The 18,114-nt window shown below is 41.5% G+C and overlaps 1 protein-coding gene across 4 annotated transcripts in view; it reads right to left on the bottom strand.

The window, feature by feature from the left end:
- Positions 1 to 10,584: 10,584 nt before the first annotated feature.
- The window catches only part of IFT27 (intraflagellar transport 27), a 63,599-nt gene continuing 56,069 nt past the window's right edge, over positions 10,585 to 18,114 (bottom strand). For all 4 annotated transcript variants that reach the window (XM_073574363.1, XM_073574364.1, XM_073574365.1 and 1 more), the window contains exons 4-7: positions 17,491 to 17,550; positions 14,374 to 14,491; positions 14,006 to 14,115; positions 10,585 to 11,665 (exon numbers count right to left, since the gene is read on the bottom strand). In XM_073574363.1, the coding sequence (XP_073430464.1) occupies positions 11,567 to 11,665; positions 14,006 to 14,115; positions 14,374 to 14,491; positions 17,491 to 17,550 (387 nt within the window). In that variant the 3' untranslated portion in view covers positions 10,585 to 11,566. The remainder of the gene's footprint in view (positions 11,666 to 14,005; positions 14,116 to 14,373; positions 14,492 to 17,490; positions 17,551 to 18,114) is intronic.

The raw sequence follows: 18,114 nt of genomic DNA, 5'->3' as shown, positions 1-18,114 counted from the left end.
ACATTGCGGCTCCCTGCTTGGAGTGTAGCAGAGCACCTTTGGTGGCTCCCTGCTTGGAACACAAAACGTGCTGGGAGGCGGGTGGAGTTAGAATACATAAAAGAGCGGGAAGGTTTAGGATTAGAGGTCAGTCAGTCAGAGAGTCACTCAGAGAGGAGTGAGGAAAGGAGATCCCTGAGAGAGGGATGGAGGAAGGAGGTGCTGCAGCAGATCTGTGACCTGGGTCTGCTGGCACGGGAAAGGAAAGGAGAAAGACATTGAACCGAAACCTGATCTTCCATAAGAAGGAAAGACTAGTACGGAACGTAGGAGTTAAAGGGAACAGAGGACGTGGGTTAGAGGAAGAACCCTGCCTAGAAGTTCTAAGCGCAAGGCCGGGGCCCGGTCCCCGAGGTTGTATGGACACTAATGGTTCTACAGCAGACACCGGTGGAGAAGTAGGCTGTAAATGCACTACTCCCATTTAAGACTTGGGGGCACAACAGCAACCTTGATAGTGAGCCGGGACTCAGGAGTAAGGAGTCCCCGAAGCAGGCTACAGCTGTCTGCCGTACAAGTAGAGTTCTTAGGAACATTTGTCAGGAGGCACTCCAGTGTAACTCAGTACTAGGAGTGCTTCACACTTAAAGGCGCTATTATAGGAGACGTTCAGAAAGGCACATGTTGAGGAAGGGAGCATTCCATCTGACCTGGAGGTTGATTGAGTCCCTGACCCGGAGGACACGGCACGGAGGCAGGCACCTGTGTGTACTACAGACTGTGAGTAAAGCTTTGGAACTACAAGCCCTGGTGTCCTCCATTCATTCTTGCGCCAACGTACCCAGCACCGCTACATCTGGGTACCAGCATCTACACCACTTGTGCCTATCATCTCCCCCTACATCTACACTGCCCTGGGGCTACAGCTCCACCTGTGGGGAGCTTCACCATCATGGCTGCAACACACCACCAGCCCCAGAGGATCTGCATGCAGCGTCGGCTCAACATCTCACTTGCCGAACACCACAGGTGGCGTCACGAACTATTCATTTACATTCCATCATTTCCAATCTCCCCTGTTTACATTGGGCGCCCAGGGCCACGGACCGGGTCACCGCTGCTGTGACACATCCCACCGACGCCGGCCCGGTACCGAGTACCCCACGGCCCTGGGAGGGCGACCCAACTGGGCATAACAGTCTGCCCGGCCCAGCCATTGGGCATAATAGGCATAACTTTAGAACTGAGGGACACAGAAGAAAAAGAAAAATTGTTCCATGATCAGTTGGAGGAGGCACTCTGTATAAATCAAAGAAAACAAAGCAAAAGGTCCTCTTTTTAGGAGATCTTAGAGAAATTGGGCTTTTTCATATAAATTCTACATATATTGGGAAGGACCAGATTGACCAGTTATAGAAAACACAAATATTCTGAACCGAGAAGATAAATAGCACAATTATAGTAAAAAGGTTCCAGATTCAAATGATCCTCAAGGCAAGAAAGTGTCTGGAGCCCTGGAGGCTCTAATAAGACTTGGGACACAGTCATTGACTGTGCCTGGGGCAATCAGAGCAGTAGTGATATGGGTATTACTGCTAGAATATAATTTAATAAATACCATTTCCTCACTGGTCGTAATGTGGTCCCTAAAGACACGTTTCTGAGACTTATTGGTTTATGAAGTGGGAGACTCACAATAATTATAAATTTGGATGGCAGAAAATCACTGATAGATACAACACTTATAGCATCCACAACTTATTTATGCTTGAATTCAGCTTTGTAGTATAGTAGTTGTATGTGATTTTTTACATTAATGGCTTTACTTAGGAAAGGTCTGATCGGTGGAGATGCAACACCTGGCACACTTGCTGATGAGACGGTCTCAGTACCTGCGGCAACTGGAAGTGCTTAGTTAGGGAACTGCACAGCTCCATCAACAGTATAGTGGTTGCGATTGGGTACAACACATGAACCCCTAATTGTTTTGAAAATGCCCTGGGAAAAGCTTATCAGTTGGGGTACCAAGTAGTGATGAGCGAACGGATAAGGTGTAATGTGAGCATGCTCGGCTGCTAATAGAGTGTCTTCAGTGAGATTGAATAATATGTTCGAGGCCCCGCGCCTGCATGTCTCGCGGCGTGTGTGTACATGTGCACCCAACACATACTCAGAATGTCAGGTAAAATAACCCACTTTTGTCATGTTATCTGCCAAGTCCTTTCAAGTCCTTTCATTCTTTCACTCCACAGTTGAACTGTATACTCTTGGTCCTTAAAGGGAACCTGTCACATGAAAAAAAAAAGTTAGGGTTAATCTGCAGATTAATAGCGTTCTGAATCTGCCTGGCACCTGCACGGATAGCCCTGCTGCTGGGAGGAAATGATCTTTATTTCTCCTGGCAGCGTTCAGCTTCCAATCATAGGATCGGCACTGGAATGGCTTCAGACACCACTCTGTATTTATAGAGCAGCGGCTGTAACAGTGTCCCCCGCACTGACTGATAGCGGCTCGGAATTACGGCTGGCTCTCAGTCAGTATCGGGGGAGTGGTTACAGCCACCACTCTCTATACACAGAGCGGTGACTGAACCACCCCAATTCCTGAAACCCAAACGCTGCCGAGAGAAACAAAGTTAATTTTCTCCCGCCAATGAGGCTCTCAGTGTCGGCACCGGGCAGGTTCAGAACGCTATTAACCTGCAGCTAAACCCCACATCTACATGGAAATAGCGTTTTTTTTTTTCCCGTGACAGGTTCTTTTTAACACATAAAGCAAAGGTGCAGAGAGTGTACTCTACCTGCTGCAGTTAAAAAAAAACAAACAAAAAAAGGATGAGAAACATGGGAGAAAAACAGTCTCTTTTTCACAGATGTAAAAAAGGAAACCGACGTGCGAATGTAGCCTCATTTTACTGGTGAAAAAACAAAATCAGATTAATATATCTGAGTGGATCAGTTTTACATCAGTGATTTCCTTATATGCAAAAAAAAAAAAAAATAATGAAAAAATCCAACACTTCTCCCTATTGTTAAAAACGGACATCACAAGGATTACACATGGGTGGCGTCCGCGTGCTCTCTGTGATTTTCACAAACCTTTCTCTTGGATGGGTGATTTACTCTTGTATAGGTGATTCTGATCTGCAATTCTGATTAAAAACACACAGGTCGCCGTGATTTTTGTTTGCGAATATGCGGCCCACAAAAAAACACGGAAGTGGGAGCAGCTCCATAGACTATAACTAGCACACGAAAAATCAGGATAAAAACACGTAGGTGAATACCGGGCGTCTGAATATAAAGATTTCTTGCCATGCTAACTATTGTAATTCCTCTTGAATTCGAACCAAAAAAGCAAAAGGAAATAAATCCAGGATCTCCATGTATTATAAATATTATGTGCCGTTTTACTCAAACATTGTGGATTTCGAGTTTCACAGCTTTTACCATTGTGCAGTGCAAAAAAACCCCACTAATCAGGTGGATCATTTTTGCAGTACCGCTCACCCTGCTATACACTCGGCGTTTAACATATTTTCTCTTTTATCCCGCGCTAATGTAACGTTGTTGCCATTAATTAGACAGAACGCAACAAAGGAATCCCACTGTAGAAAAACAATTTAATGCCGGCAGGTGGAGAAATTTCCAAGTCAGAGGCAGTCATAATAACGATGTTGAGGTTTGTGAATATGGAGGAGAATCATGGGGGTTGCTAAGGAAAATGATTCAAGGTTTCACTGAGCACATTTGCTAACATTTGAAATGATGTTACATGATCTGTGTGGGATTAACAGAAAGATCAGAATTTTGAGGCGGCTTGTAACTTGTCAACGAAACCTTGTGGGAACGAAAGGATCTTCATAAACATTCTAGACAAAGAAGTAAGGGTGACCACGGTGTGGGGGTGTAGTGAGATTTATTTTTCTGTAGCCGACATCACGTTTGGATGCTGGAGGGGGGTCATGGATAGATTTCCTGAAATCTAGATTTCAGTTAAACTGAGATTTTTCATGTTTTCTTTCAAGCTAAAAGCAAAATATAAAAATGTTTACTTAATGGAGCCACTGACTAAACAATTTTAAGCACTAGGAGCTCACTTGTGTTGGCGTCAATGCCTTTTCGTATACCTTTTTAGAATGAATGGATGTAATAAAGCTTGGGTGAGTAAAGGGGCAGTTTGAGGAATCACACTTCTGTCATTCCCTATTAAGTAGGGAACCTGTTGAATCACACATCAAAAAAGTATAAAAATGAATCAAACAAATGACCGCTTTGTTCCCTCCATGCCATGTTCATATTTTAAAAGGCCAAATAGAATTAATGGGGTATTTGAAACCTCTCTATATATCTGTCATGACACAGCTGTCGGGTGACCCGGGACCAGGGGCTCCTTCCCTATCCCTCACACTAGGGGGCACCTTAACTTGCCCTACTCCCCGGGATACTTCTGAAGGTGAAGATGCTGGGGTCTCCACCCCTGCCTTATCTCCTGAGTTAGCCCTCCGTCTGTTCACCTCCTCCACCCAGGGAAGAGGGGGCGCTACTGTGCACCGTAGTAATACACCAACCTGACGAACAAGGCAACACAGACAAGGGTTAACAGCGGGCAGCACGGTGGCTCAGTGGTTAGCACTGCAGCCTTGCAGCACTGGGGTCCTGGGTTCGAATCCCACCAAGGACAACATCTGCAAGGAGTTTGTATGTTCTCCCCGTGTTTGCGTGGGTTTCCTCCGGGTACTCCGGTTTCCTCCCACATTCCAAAGACATACTGATAGGTAATTTAGATTGTGAGCCCCATCGGGGACAGTGATGAAAATGTGTGTAAAGCGCTGCGGAATATGTTAGCGCTATATAAAAATAAAGATTATTATTATATTATAAACTCCAGGCATAAAAATATTTACTCACATGTAATAGATAAATGCATCGGAATGTGAAGGTAGGAGAATAAACCAAAATAGAGAAGGATAAGGAAATAACCACACAAACAAACCAAGCAACAGTCACAAATAACTCCTCCAACTCTCCTCATATGTGCTCATCTCCCTCAGTTAGCCATGCAGCAAAAGCTAGCTCTGACGAGGATTATTATTAACAGATCCCAGATTATAAAGGGAAAAGGAGTGGCTATCTGAGCACAGCTGTGAGCACAGGGATTTCCAATGTGGCCGATTAACCCCTGATCATATGCTCATAAACACATTTAAAATGAAGGTAAAGCAACGGAGTAGGAGCAATCAGACGCTGTGGTCTTCTGGCTCCAAACTGTTGCGGTAACCCCATGACAATATCACTGGATCCCAACAAGTTGTAGGGTGTCCTGCTGCTGAACCACCTTGATTCAATTATCCAACAAATATTTATTTCCATGTAAAATAAATATATTACATGTATTTTTCATACATGACAAATCAGTAACTGATGGTTGTGAGGTCAAGAGTCCAACTTCCGGAATCCAACAACAGACTCATTCTTGAGTTTTACAAAGTCCTTCTCCTGCCTCCACTGAAACTGATAGAGAGTGGAGAGCGACAGGACAGGAGAAGAGACAAGAACAGGGGACCCATGGAGATCTAAGGTGAAAACAGGGCGCAGTATAAAGCGAGACTCGACCAACAATCTATGATTTGGTTGCATTTTTCATTCTTTTTTAATCCCACCCTTGACCATGTGGAGATGTCCCATATTGATTGCTTTGCGCTATGTGGATAAATCAAAGTTGTTGAAGGACCCACTATACAGTTAGAGACAAAGGGCATTGCTATTAGTGTGTACATCATGAACAGGCACATAGATCTAGTCATAGCACTATCTATACCAACATCATGCACAGGCACAGAGATATAAAGACACAGTACGACCTGTACCAACATCATGCATAAGCACAGAGATCGAGAGGCACAGTACTATGTGAACCAACATCGTGCACAGGCACAGAGATGTAGAGACACAGTACTATCTATATCAATATCATGCACAGGCACAGAAATTTAGAGACACAGCACTATCTATTCCAACATCATGCACTGGCACAGAGATGTAGAGACACAGCACTATCTATTCCAACATCAAGCAAAGGCACAGAGATATAGAGACACAGTATGATCTGTACCAACATCATGCATAGTCACATAAATTTAGAGGCACAGTACTATGTGAACCTACATTATGCACAGTCACAGAGATATAGAGACACAGTACTATGTGTACATACATTGAGCACAGGCCCAGAGATCTAGAGACACAGCACTATCTAGGCCTACATCACGTACAGACACAGATATGAAAAGAAACAGTCCTACGTTTTTTGTATTTATAACATGCACATGAGATCTAGAAACACAGTGCTATCTGTACCTACATCTTGCACAGGCACAGAGATCTAGAGACACAGTCCAATTTGTACTTAGCATTAGATTAAGATATAATATTAAAGATATAATACTAACCTCCCCACTCTCCCACTGTTCTTGCTGGTCCCTCTCAATATATTGGAAAAGATCACTCAGCCATGTATTGGCTGAGACTGAAAGAAAGAGTCAAAGGATGAACAGGATTTATTATCACAGGAGGTATGTCATACAAGTGTTGTAGGAAAACTGATTCCAGGTTGAAAAATTAGGTTCTTTAGATCTGGTGCCAGGACATTTAGGAATTGTTGATACCAAACAGAAAAATACATTTTCTGCACTGAAATCTACTAAATGCTCTGGCACATACACATAAAAAATGAGCATTCGCACAACTTTTCAATACTCCACCTTCATACTTTAGCCTTGCAAAATCTAATTTTATTTGTCACTTGTCCAAGCTTGTATAATCCATAGGGTGTCCATGTTTCATCCTACTCTTCCCTACTACAGCCTATCAGGTAGGATCAGACATGTTCAGCTATGATTCTATCTCGGTGCACAAGATGCTTCAGCATAACAGCTGGTTGATGGTCTTGGAATAGACTTCGGAGTCAATCTTGACTATAAATGGTTGGATGGCCTATTTTTGGGAATAGACATTTAGGCCATGATTAGTATGGGTCTTGATAAGAAATAAGATGATTATTCCTGAAGAATATTTATTTGATGTTTCAGACTTGCCAGTAAACTTTCACTTCCATTATTACAGAATGATTATTTCTCACCACCTGGCAGAGATCTGACCATGTGAGGTCTACTGCTTACGGGGCTGGTTTTAGGGATCGTCTCTTCTTGACATCTCTGTTTTCATATGCCATAGTAGGACATAAAAACATTATAGAAAATTACCACATTGAGGCCCCCTTTATGGATCAGAGTGACCATCTGTAATAGCTTGGGTGGACCTCGGCCTATCCATTCATTTCATGGTCTACCATCCATTTGTCGATGAGGCAGGAGAGATATATGTCTGGGTTGCGTCCTCTCAAGACACAGATAGACAGCTCTTATAAGAGAGGGGTTGTTTTGTGATGAGACCGCATCCTTCAACAACAACAAGGTGAATAATAAACTTTTTCGGCACAGTAATGGTAACAATGACATTTACGAGAGCAAAAAATTGCATAAAAATAACCAAATGTCCTATACCAGATTATGATAGTGTTTTATGGCTGCCCAAGTAGAATGTACAAAATGTGTAAATATACTATATACAGGACACACATATATATATATATATATATATATATATATATATATATATATATATATCCCTTGAATGTGAAGAAACTATTTGTACTGGCTTACATGTAAATTTTTGATCTTTTCCATCTTATAAAGCCAGCCGCATATATACACATAGCATTTATTGTGTTGGTGTATATATATATAGGCTTTTTGAAGATTATAGGTCTTCTAAGTGTCGCTATCTTTTTTTTTTTTGCTATATTCTATTCTCTCAACCATTTTCTTCCGTCCCCTCCCCCAGAAGACCCTTACTCTCTTCTCCCCAGGATGAATGGGACTTGTCAGGAAACAATTCCAGGAGGTTCTGGCTGAGAAAGCCGCAACCTAATATCGGGAACCCGGTATGCATCCTAATTAATGTATGTCACAGTGACTGTATTAGGGGCATAGCATGATGCTGGAGAGAGATGGGGTGGTCTTACTGCAACCATGGAACGGCACCTTGCGTCAACATGTGCAACACGTAAAACATCATAAAACACAGTCATCTATGGTACGGTCATGTATGAAAAAAAAAAAAATTGTGACCAAATGACTTCTTGAAAAAGCCAAGCTTTGCTACCTTGGTAAACCCACTTATCATAGATGGCGACAATGGCTTTAATTTGTCAATCCTTTGAAGGAAAAATGTAACCAGGTCAATGCTCTTTGCATCGAGATGTGTCTGGGTGACATGGTGGCTAGCAATTATATCTGCAGCTTTCAGACCAATGCAGCTATTTTGCTTTCAGATTCTTCCAGCACACCAAAGGCATATATACATGTTAAGTGGCTTCCTCTGCAATTGACCTGAGAGTGTGTGTACTTGAGATCAGATAATTAGATTGTGAGCCCCAGTGTGGATAGGAGCTGCAGCAAGTGCATTCTCTGTACCGAGATGTAAAATATCATACACTACTCCATCAACGAGAAAAAAGTAGAAAAATGGCCAAGTCTGATAACACTTTGTAACATTGCTGTTTTTTTCCTGGCTAGTAAGTGGTTGTCTCTGCTATTCCAACGGCAAACATAGCCGGGAAGCTTGGTGACACCGCCTTGGAGTGCCATCACTAACGAGAACATTTTGAGGTCTCCAATAAACTCTGATTAGTAATTTTTCTTCAAGTTTCTTTCCTGATATTATGCAAATAAAAAAGTGAAAATGTACCCATTTTCTCATAAAAATAGGGACAGTTTAGAACATCACTGCCCTGGTCACAAAAGCACCATTTGTGTGCATTTAAAGAACATTTCTGTACTTTTAAAGATTTAGGAAAAGAGATTAGAAAGGTTTGTGTGAGTCGGTATTAAAATGAACCAAAAGACATTTAAAGTTAACCTGTCCACAGATTAATATGTCCCTGACCACGGGCAGCACAAATCACTATGCGTCTTGGATCACTTACTTTGACAAGCTGGCAGATGACTATGTATCTTGGATGACTAGTCCGAGACGGATCCTTTTTGTCTGCCAAACTCATCTGTGAGTGACAGGCTTCTCCCTATAGACTCACATAGGGGAAGATCTGTTATTCTAGGGTAGCGGTGCAAGGAGAAGCCACAGGGAACTGGTCTCCGACTAGTTATCAGAGCAAATTGGAGTGTACTGAGACAAATGTTTAGGTGTTATATGTGTAAAGATAGAGACAGACAGAAATCAGTGAGATATATAATCAGTGTAGCTTACTGTACTTGTATTGGTGCTTTGACTGGCTCTTCCCGATTGCCCTGGTTCGGTGGCAATCAGGGTAATAGTAGTTGGGATTGATGACAGTTGTGATTTGACAAAAATCACATCTGGCATCAAGCCCTGTGGTTAGTAATGGAGAGGTGTAATGACACCCCCATTACTAACCCAGTAATCAAAAATAAAAACCAGACAGAGAAAAAAATCACAGCTGTCATCAACCCCAACTACTATTACCCTGATTGCCACCGAACCAGGGCAAACGGGAAGAGCCGGGCAAAGCTTCAAAATTGGAGCATCTAATGTGATGCGCCACTTCTATGGCAGCTGCGGGCTGGTATTTTTAGGTTAGGAAGAGCCCAATAACCAGGGACCTTCCCATCCTGATTATATTAGCCCTCAGCTGTCTGCTTTACCTTGGCGGGTTACCAAAAATGAAGGAGATACCACATAATTTTTTCATTTGTTTATTAGATAAATACAAGTACAGTAAACTACACATGCAAAGCACTGATTATATATCTCACGGACATCTATCTCTTTGCACATCTAACACCTAAACATCTGCAATTTCTCTTCTGCATTCGGTTCCAGTATATTTTTCCATTACCGGAATCATCAGGCATGTGAAGGGGGCTTTAAAGTTTATTTCTCACCACTGAGCCCCTACTAATTGCAGTGGCTATTGAATGGAGAAACATGGTTACACATACGCACGTCTACTCCATTCATTGCTTATTAGACTGAGAATGATAGTCAAATACACAACTTGGCTTTTCCCATCAGTTTCATAGACAATGAATGGAATGGTATAGCACATGTGCAACCATGTTGCGCCTTTCATTTGTGACCATAGCTTGGTAGAACGGGATGTCGCGATCCCCACTATAGTGATCGTGGCGGTACCAGCTGTGGGACCCCCAGCATTCAGACATTAATCACCTCTACTGTGGATAGCTGGCATCATTTGTTTCTTTACAAGTTTATAATTTACTAACTAAAAAGAATATCTGAATGCAAACCTTGTTCCAACATGGTATTGCTCCTCTACACAATGGCTTTATCCACATAGTACGAGCCCAGTTTATGAATCTAGTGCAGATTGCCTTGTTCCGGAGACTGGGGCACCAATGCCAATGTAATAAAAACACCAAAATTATTCCGTACCATATCAGGCTGAGGTCACAATGTAATGTTCTCTAAATCAATTACTGACACACATTTCACTTATGTAACTCTTGCTACTGTCACATATCCATACATAAACCTCTCAGTATAAGGAAAACCTTGCATAAATCTTTACTTTTGTATAAACAGATATATGTAGAGAGGTAAACACATAAAAATAAATGCAAGAAATAATCAACTTAAACATCACAATAAGGCAAAAGTCCTACATACAGTATGTCATCTATACATTGGGGCCGATTTACTAAGCTACATGCACAGAAATCTGTCAGTAGGATCATCTCATCTATATGGGCATGTGGGTCATAGGAAGCTGAATAAAGGATACCTTGGTATCTGCGATCCAATGTCTTATTCCAAAGTAATTCACAATTTTCTTACTATGTAAATTAGTTGTTATGATCTATATGACCTACATGCCCATATAGACGGCTTAGGAGGGTTGATGCTACTGACATATTCCCTTTATAAGGGGTTGTCCAGTTAAAACAAGTCGAGAAGTGATAACTTGCTGATCAGTAGGTGTCCTACTGCTTGGATACACTCAGATCAGCAGAATGGGGAATTTTTTTTCCCATTACAAGATGGCGTGGCAAGTTGGACGCTAGATCGCCACACCATTATTTTCTCCATGGGACTGTCGTAAATACTGCATGGCGGCCTCATAGGGAATAAATGGAGCGGCGGTAAAATGAGCTCTGCTGTTCTGTTCTAACTGGGAAAAAAGTTTCCAGATCTGCCGATCAGTGGAAGTCCAAGTGGCAGGACACCCACCAATCAGCAAGTTGTTACCTACCACTTTGTTTTAACCCCTTTAATTTGGACCTAAAAATATCTTCAATGTCTTTCAGCACATTTATTATGTATTTGAAATTTTTTTTGCCACATTAGGCATGGAGCCTATCAGAAAATCAATGAGTAGGTTTGTGGACTAAATTGCGATCCTGTGTCTAGTTTACATTTGCATGATGCCAAAGTTAGAAAACGTTCATAAATTAGCCCCATTGACTTTGAATAATTTTCTCCATAGCCAACATTTCCTGCTATCAGTAACTTTGCCATCAAGGATGCTAAAGAAGACTTCTGAAGGTTTCTACTCTTTCTTGGTAGAGATGATGGAATGACTTGGCCAAGGCTCGAAATGGTTGATCAAAGTTCTCCAACTCCTTCTGCAATAAATATATTGTGTGATGTAAGAAGTTAGCACAGCGTCTACCGGGAGAGAAGATCTAGTACAGACATCAATTTCAAAATCACGTGAAGTTGCGATGGCATTGTACAGATATCTACTATATTTCTAGAGTGTGAATCTAATGGCTCTACACTGCACAGTAGACAGGGAAAGCTGTCAATCACTAAATCTGTGGGTGAGAGATGCCGGACTCCCAGGCTGACTTTAGGAGTCCTGGCAGAAATACAGCTTTTTACACAAAAAGATTGAATAAAATCTAAAAGAATATATCGCCAGGCTCAGCTTTTACCCCATTGAGCTCCGAAAGTGTAGCATAGTGTAAGACAGTCTATTCCAAAAACTTGTTTCAGTAGAATTTCTTTAAGAATGATTTGGTTGTCAGATTAAAACAGTATAGTATACACATACCCAACACTCTGAACTAAAAAGTGCAATAACCTGCCCACATATGACATTCATGTATTTATGTCAAATTGTTTGGCGTTTTCTTATGGTGCCCCTACAGTCCCCCATAAGTGATTAACCTAGAATATTTGCCAGACAAAGAACCTCCATAAGATACAGCCAGTGACTCATAATTGCCACCCTGGGGCCACTAAGAGAAGTTGTCCCCAAGAAGAACTCCTGACCATATATCCTGTTACAGCTCATGGCTATAAGTAGAAGATGAGTATTTTGCTCAGGGATGCCCTCAATAAACCAAACCAGAGAGCATTTTTGAGCAGTGGTTCTGGTGGACTTGGAGGCTTATTCTCAAGATGTCTCTTGAGCAGTTCAGAGCTATGTGGTCTTCTCACTTCCTGGTTTCTTGCAGGGCGGGCTCTTCTCATTGAGTGACAGTTCTGGTGAGTAGCAGAGCTGTAGTATTAGTAGGTCTATAAAGCTCAGCACAGGATCTGCTGTAACACATTCAGATATCAGCGGTTTGTTCTGATTGTATATTGCTATCACTAGCGATAACAGAGCATTTGAACAAGCACTCAGCTTAGGAAAGTGGGATCCGTAATACTGAAAACTGCTCTGAAAGCTGAAGGGCTGGTGATTTAACAAGATTTAGAACAACAGCTTGTCAGTAGAAGAGAGGGAGGGGAAGGGAGGTGAGCAAATAACTGCTGAATAGAACACAACGGGCTGGAGAGCGCTGGCTGGAATGTTAGGAGGCAACTCCTCTCCTGGAATGCAACTACTGCACACTCTCAGCCAGAGTCTGGGCAGGCACAGGTGGCTGAGCTCCATGGAAACCAACTGTACAATATGAAAGATAAAAGCTCCCATTGCAATTGACTTGCTTTTTCTTTCTGCTCTCATTTTCCTCCAAAGTTGGTTATTTTCAGGCTGTCTAACTATCTGAAACAATTTATTAACTTGAGAATACCTACCCCTTGAAACTGTTCTTCCATTACATGGACAGCCATTGATCTATATAGCCAGCATGTAAAATTACATTTGCAGTGACTCTTTAGGAAAAAATGCCTTGCTGATCTTGGCTTTAGCCAGCGAAACCAGCAAATTGTTCTATCGAATACATTATAAAATCGGTTGTCTCTAATAATGCAACCTCATTCATTTTTAGTCTCTGTACCCACAAGTGTTAGGAACAATGAATCTCTAGATATCAGTCATGGTAAGAGGCATCATTTCACTAAGCTTCTTCCCTCCATTACTGAGGGTAATGATTGGCTGCAGGCATGGCACATAATTGTAACTATAGCTACGATATCACCCGATTAAAAAAAGAAAAAGTTAAAGGATTATTCACCAAAATATAAAGTTATCATCTGTCCTGATTACTGGGGTATAATCTAACTGCTGAGACCCTTGCATTAGAGAGATCGGGGCCATAGATCTTGGAAACCAGAGCCCTGTCTTGAATGGAGCAGAGGTACGTATGCTTAGCCTCTTCTCCGTCCACTGCCTAAGGTACTACCAAAGAAAACCTTGCGAAGCGCTTGTCTCCTTTCATGGCCTATGGAACTGCTTGAAACAGCCAAGATTGAGTATACGCACTTCTGTTATATTCAAGATGGGACTCAGCAAAACCCAGATTCGGGTTCCAGATCCCCAATTTTGGGATCACGGAGGGTATGGGATAACTTAAATATTTTGGGGAAAAAAAAACTTAATTATTATTCCAAAAATCAAATATACTAAGCAGAAGAGTTACTGACAGGGAACAGAAGATTAACAAAGCCTCCTTGTACTAAAACGAGCCATTGCAGAACGGTGCTGGAGAGAGACAGATGCCTTGTACCACACACAGCCAAAAATAATTTGTATTTCTGTTAAGTTATCTGCTTTATACGCAGGATGTAATTACCGCTGATGTCTCAAAATACTCCAGCCCGTGGCTCACTGCCCACTCTTCAGCCTGGATCCTCTCCACTACTCTACGGCCGGTTAGGTCTGTCTTATTTCCCACCAGAACTCCTGAAAGGACAAGAAATAATGAAAGAGGATGATGACAGACAGATTAGAGAAGTGAGAAGATTCGGGGAGAGGCTGAGAACATCCATTTTTAGGGGGTCTTTTGGAAAAGCTACATCTAGATTGAAGATGGTGTTTTCTCTTGCACTAGTTTCATAACCATCACCCACTACCTCCCAATTTTCCTTTTTGTCTTTATTGTTCCAAAATTTTACAAGAACATATCTTACAAATGACCCCCAGAGCATGAGCTTTACCTACCGGGTAAGTGAGGGCTTGAGGTTTTGGATTTTACTCGTTGTAACCACCTTGCACAGTTGCTAAACGAAGACTCGCTTGTGACATCGAATACCAAGCACAAGGCACCAGGCTGATCCCACTGAGAAGAGAAGAGTAATAATCATCACTGAGGAAGCTCTCACCATCTCATGCAGACTAGAGCCTACTCTTCTTGTCCACTAAAGAAAATGTAGGCAAAAAGTGAAGAAAAGGCTAGTTGAAAATCTGGAGCAATTCCATCTTCCTCATTTTTAAATGGAACATAACAGAAAAAAAAACAAACAAAAAAAAACAAAAAACAATATTTACCTGCAGATATTGGCCCCAAATCACCACTTCTGTTTCTCCAGTTTTTTAGGATTATTTCCTCCTTTTTTAGTGGCTTTTGTATTTGCGCCTTTTTTTCTATGGGTATTGTGCCCCTTTTTAAGTTGTCTTTCAAATCTAAGTCTTTTTTTTTTTTTTACTTTTTTCTAGACAATTTTGCTTAACCAGATAATTTGGACAGATTCATTAAATGCAACATTAACAAAATGTCACATTTTTTGGCGCTTCCCACTCCATTATCCCTCCTATAGTAAGGTTTCTAGAGGCGTTTTCACGTTGGTGCATTTTTTGTGACTTTTTAAAAGGGATTTGCGACTTTTGGTCTTGAAAAGTCACAAAACTGTCCAAAAAAGTCACAAAAATTGTCCGAAACAGTCAGAAAAAAGGTGTTGAAAAGTCACAGAAATTATCCGTGTGTGCCATTGTGAAGATTTTGGCACAAAAACGTCAGCGAATACAAGACAAAAACAGAAAAGTGACTTTAAGAAATTGCAAATATTGAATCAGGCCCACAGTAAAAATCTGCAGATGAATGCCATTTTAAACATACATTGTTTTCTAATTATTATTGTGGCTGCAGGGAGAAAATGAAGTTATATTTTCCCTGCAGTCACTTACTCCCATTCATCGGGGCGGTGCTGGGGGCAGTTAAGTGTCAGAGCTCACTACATTGGGAGTGCGCTGTAATTAATTCACGGATTGCCTGCTCTGCAGTGTGTGTGTGTGTGTGTGTGTGTGAGTGTGTGTGCGCGCGCGCGCGCATGTGTACAGAGCAGGCAGTCAGTGAAGGAGCAGGGGAATGATTAGAGTGCACTCACAATGTAGTGAGTGCTGACTGTTCGCGGCCCCCAGCACCGAACCAATGACTTGGAATGAGTGGCTGCAGGGAAAATATAACTTCATTTTCTCCCTGCAGCCGCACTTCCAATTAGACGGCCACATATGTGTAAAACAGAATTTACCTACAAATTATCACTATGGCTGCAGGTAAAATCTGTTCTTTATTTTGTTGAGAGGTTCCATTTAAAGCATATGTCATATTTGCGATAACTCACATCTATCCAATAGGTCCCACTTTGCTGATTAGCATTAGTTCTGCTGTTTAACATAAACTGTTAAGTCATGGATGATGGCTAAGAGACAGATATTAATCCTTTCTTAATCAATAGAAGCAAAATGGGGGGGCAGATTAACGTATTGCTATAGCTAAAATGAGCTGATTGACAGATAGGATAAAGCTAGTCTTTATTAGATCCAAGAGGGCACCTTACGGTATTCTTATTGGGTGGTTCTATCAGAACACTTCCTGGCCATATGTCCCATCAGGGCATATTGTCATCATGGTGGGATGGCAAGATACCCTCTATGTGCAGTAGGTCATGCTTTATGAGGAGAGACACTGCAGCTCGCCTATTTATTACATTGATGGCAAGTAATGCTACATTTTCCCTGTGTGGCCGGCCGCAGCTTTCCCTTGTGATTGCTAAAGGGTGGAGGCGACAGTAGCTGATTGAGGACCAGCCTTTTTTTAATTTAAAAATATTTTTCAAAAGTGTAATCATGAGGCCTCCTTTTTTAACCTTGTAAACTCTATTTAGGGGCTATTAGGAATGATTCTTCTGTGTTGTCTTTGGTTACTTCTTCTGAGCTTAAAAATGATATGCGTTACATATACGGGATAATTATTGGCTTTTTGTTTTCTTTAAACCTTGATCCCTGGCTGCTTTTTAGCTCATTTCCATTAGGATAGAATTATGATCTGTGACACGAGCTTAGCGACAGTGCCTATGGAAGTCTGTGGTAGTCTGAGACACACCTCCTGTCTCACCATTGGTTCAGGATACTCCTCCCACTTCCTTCATTGGTTGATGTATGTAATACAAGTTTATCACAAGCTCACCAGGAAGTCAGTGCATGAAGAATAGATTTCTACCACAGCAGGAACAGAGTGGTACAGATCATTGGTGAGTAAAAAATGATTATCAGATTAATTGCCTTTCTTATATTACGGCAAATGAGCCTTAGACCTCATTCAGACGTCAGTTTTTTTGACGTACAAGAAAAACGGACTAAATTTCATCAGCGATTTTCATCTGAGTTTCATGACTTTTTTCAGCTGATGAGAACAAAAATAAAGTTTCTCCACCTTCTCCTATCTAGCAGACTGCTCATGGATGGCATCCTAGTGGTGTCCGATTTTTTTCACTGACCCATAGGCTTACATTGCCGATTTTGATACGACACTTAGAAACCGACATGTGAATGAGCCTTATGCTGGTCATCAGACCGCTGTCAGTCGAATACTTATTCACCTACAGCAATCTATCCGGGACTCTGCCATGCACTTGCATGCTCTGTTTAACTGGGTGCGCATGTGTTCTCAATGGGGAGGGAAAAGTAAGCTGCTGCCAGACACCCCTGACAGCGGCTTATTCTCCCCTGGGAATAAAAGAAATAAATGTTGCAATTCAACCTTCCAGATCCTTGTTCTCCCCATCACTTGTCTGGGAAGAGTCGAGAGGCCCCCCGTAGCTGGTCGGCGACTTCGGACAATATTTGTCTAATGCCTTAATAAGGGGAACATAGATGTTGGATGCAGGTGTTGGGAAGACTGCCTGTTGTGTGTGCTTGTTAATATTTAATATTACAATTCCCAATAGTGATCCAACATTAGCAAATTCTTGACATTTATGGTTTTTAAACTGGTTTTCTTTTAAGTCGCTCTCAAAGTCTGCAAATATGTATTGAAATTAAAGTGAAAAAAAGACTCACCAATGCCTCTGTCATCTCGTAAAACATCGCCTTCCCAGGAGAGTCGCACAGGAAAAGCTCCTGCAAGAAAAAAAAAAAATCAAAGTAAAGCGTAGTATACCTGGGTGAATTAAAATATGTTGTTTCTTTTCTTTTTTTTTTTTTTTTTTAAAGCTCTCTTGTAATTAAGATCTACTTATCAGACATGAGAGCGGCATGTGATGGCTGAGGAGCCGCCGAGAAAATTGCTACTACAAAAAGTATGAAAGCGTTTAATCACCTGTTTAATGCCGATCTGTCACCAGATTTCACAATACCAACTAGAAAGATTATTAAACAGATCTTGGACCTGATGGGGCTGTTGTACTCAGTTGGATTTATTTTTTCTTGGAATGGCTGTATAATCCTTTTGACATCAAAACAAGTATTTTAGGAGTTCAGCTCTAGATTGTAGTATATAGCAGAAAAAGCCAATAAAGGATTATACAGCCATTTTGGCATTTATTTTCAAAATATGTTCACCAGCCTCATTGAATATAGATTAATATGTATGCAGTTTGTATTGGGATATCTGGAGATGGATTCCTTTTGAGTCTAGGCTCCTGGACCGGTAAGTCTGGAGGGTAATCTATTCTACTTGCACAC

Source organism: Dendrobates tinctorius, unplaced genomic scaffold, assembly GCF_039654945.1.
Source record: "Dendrobates tinctorius isolate UK_male_01 unplaced genomic scaffold, ASM3965494v1 ptg000038l, whole genome shotgun sequence".
Classification (NCBI taxonomy): domain Eukaryota; kingdom Metazoa; phylum Chordata; class Amphibia; order Anura; family Dendrobatidae; genus Dendrobates; species Dendrobates tinctorius.
The sequence above is the reverse complement of the archived record's forward strand: the minus strand, read 5'-3'. Positions and strand labels throughout refer to the sequence as shown.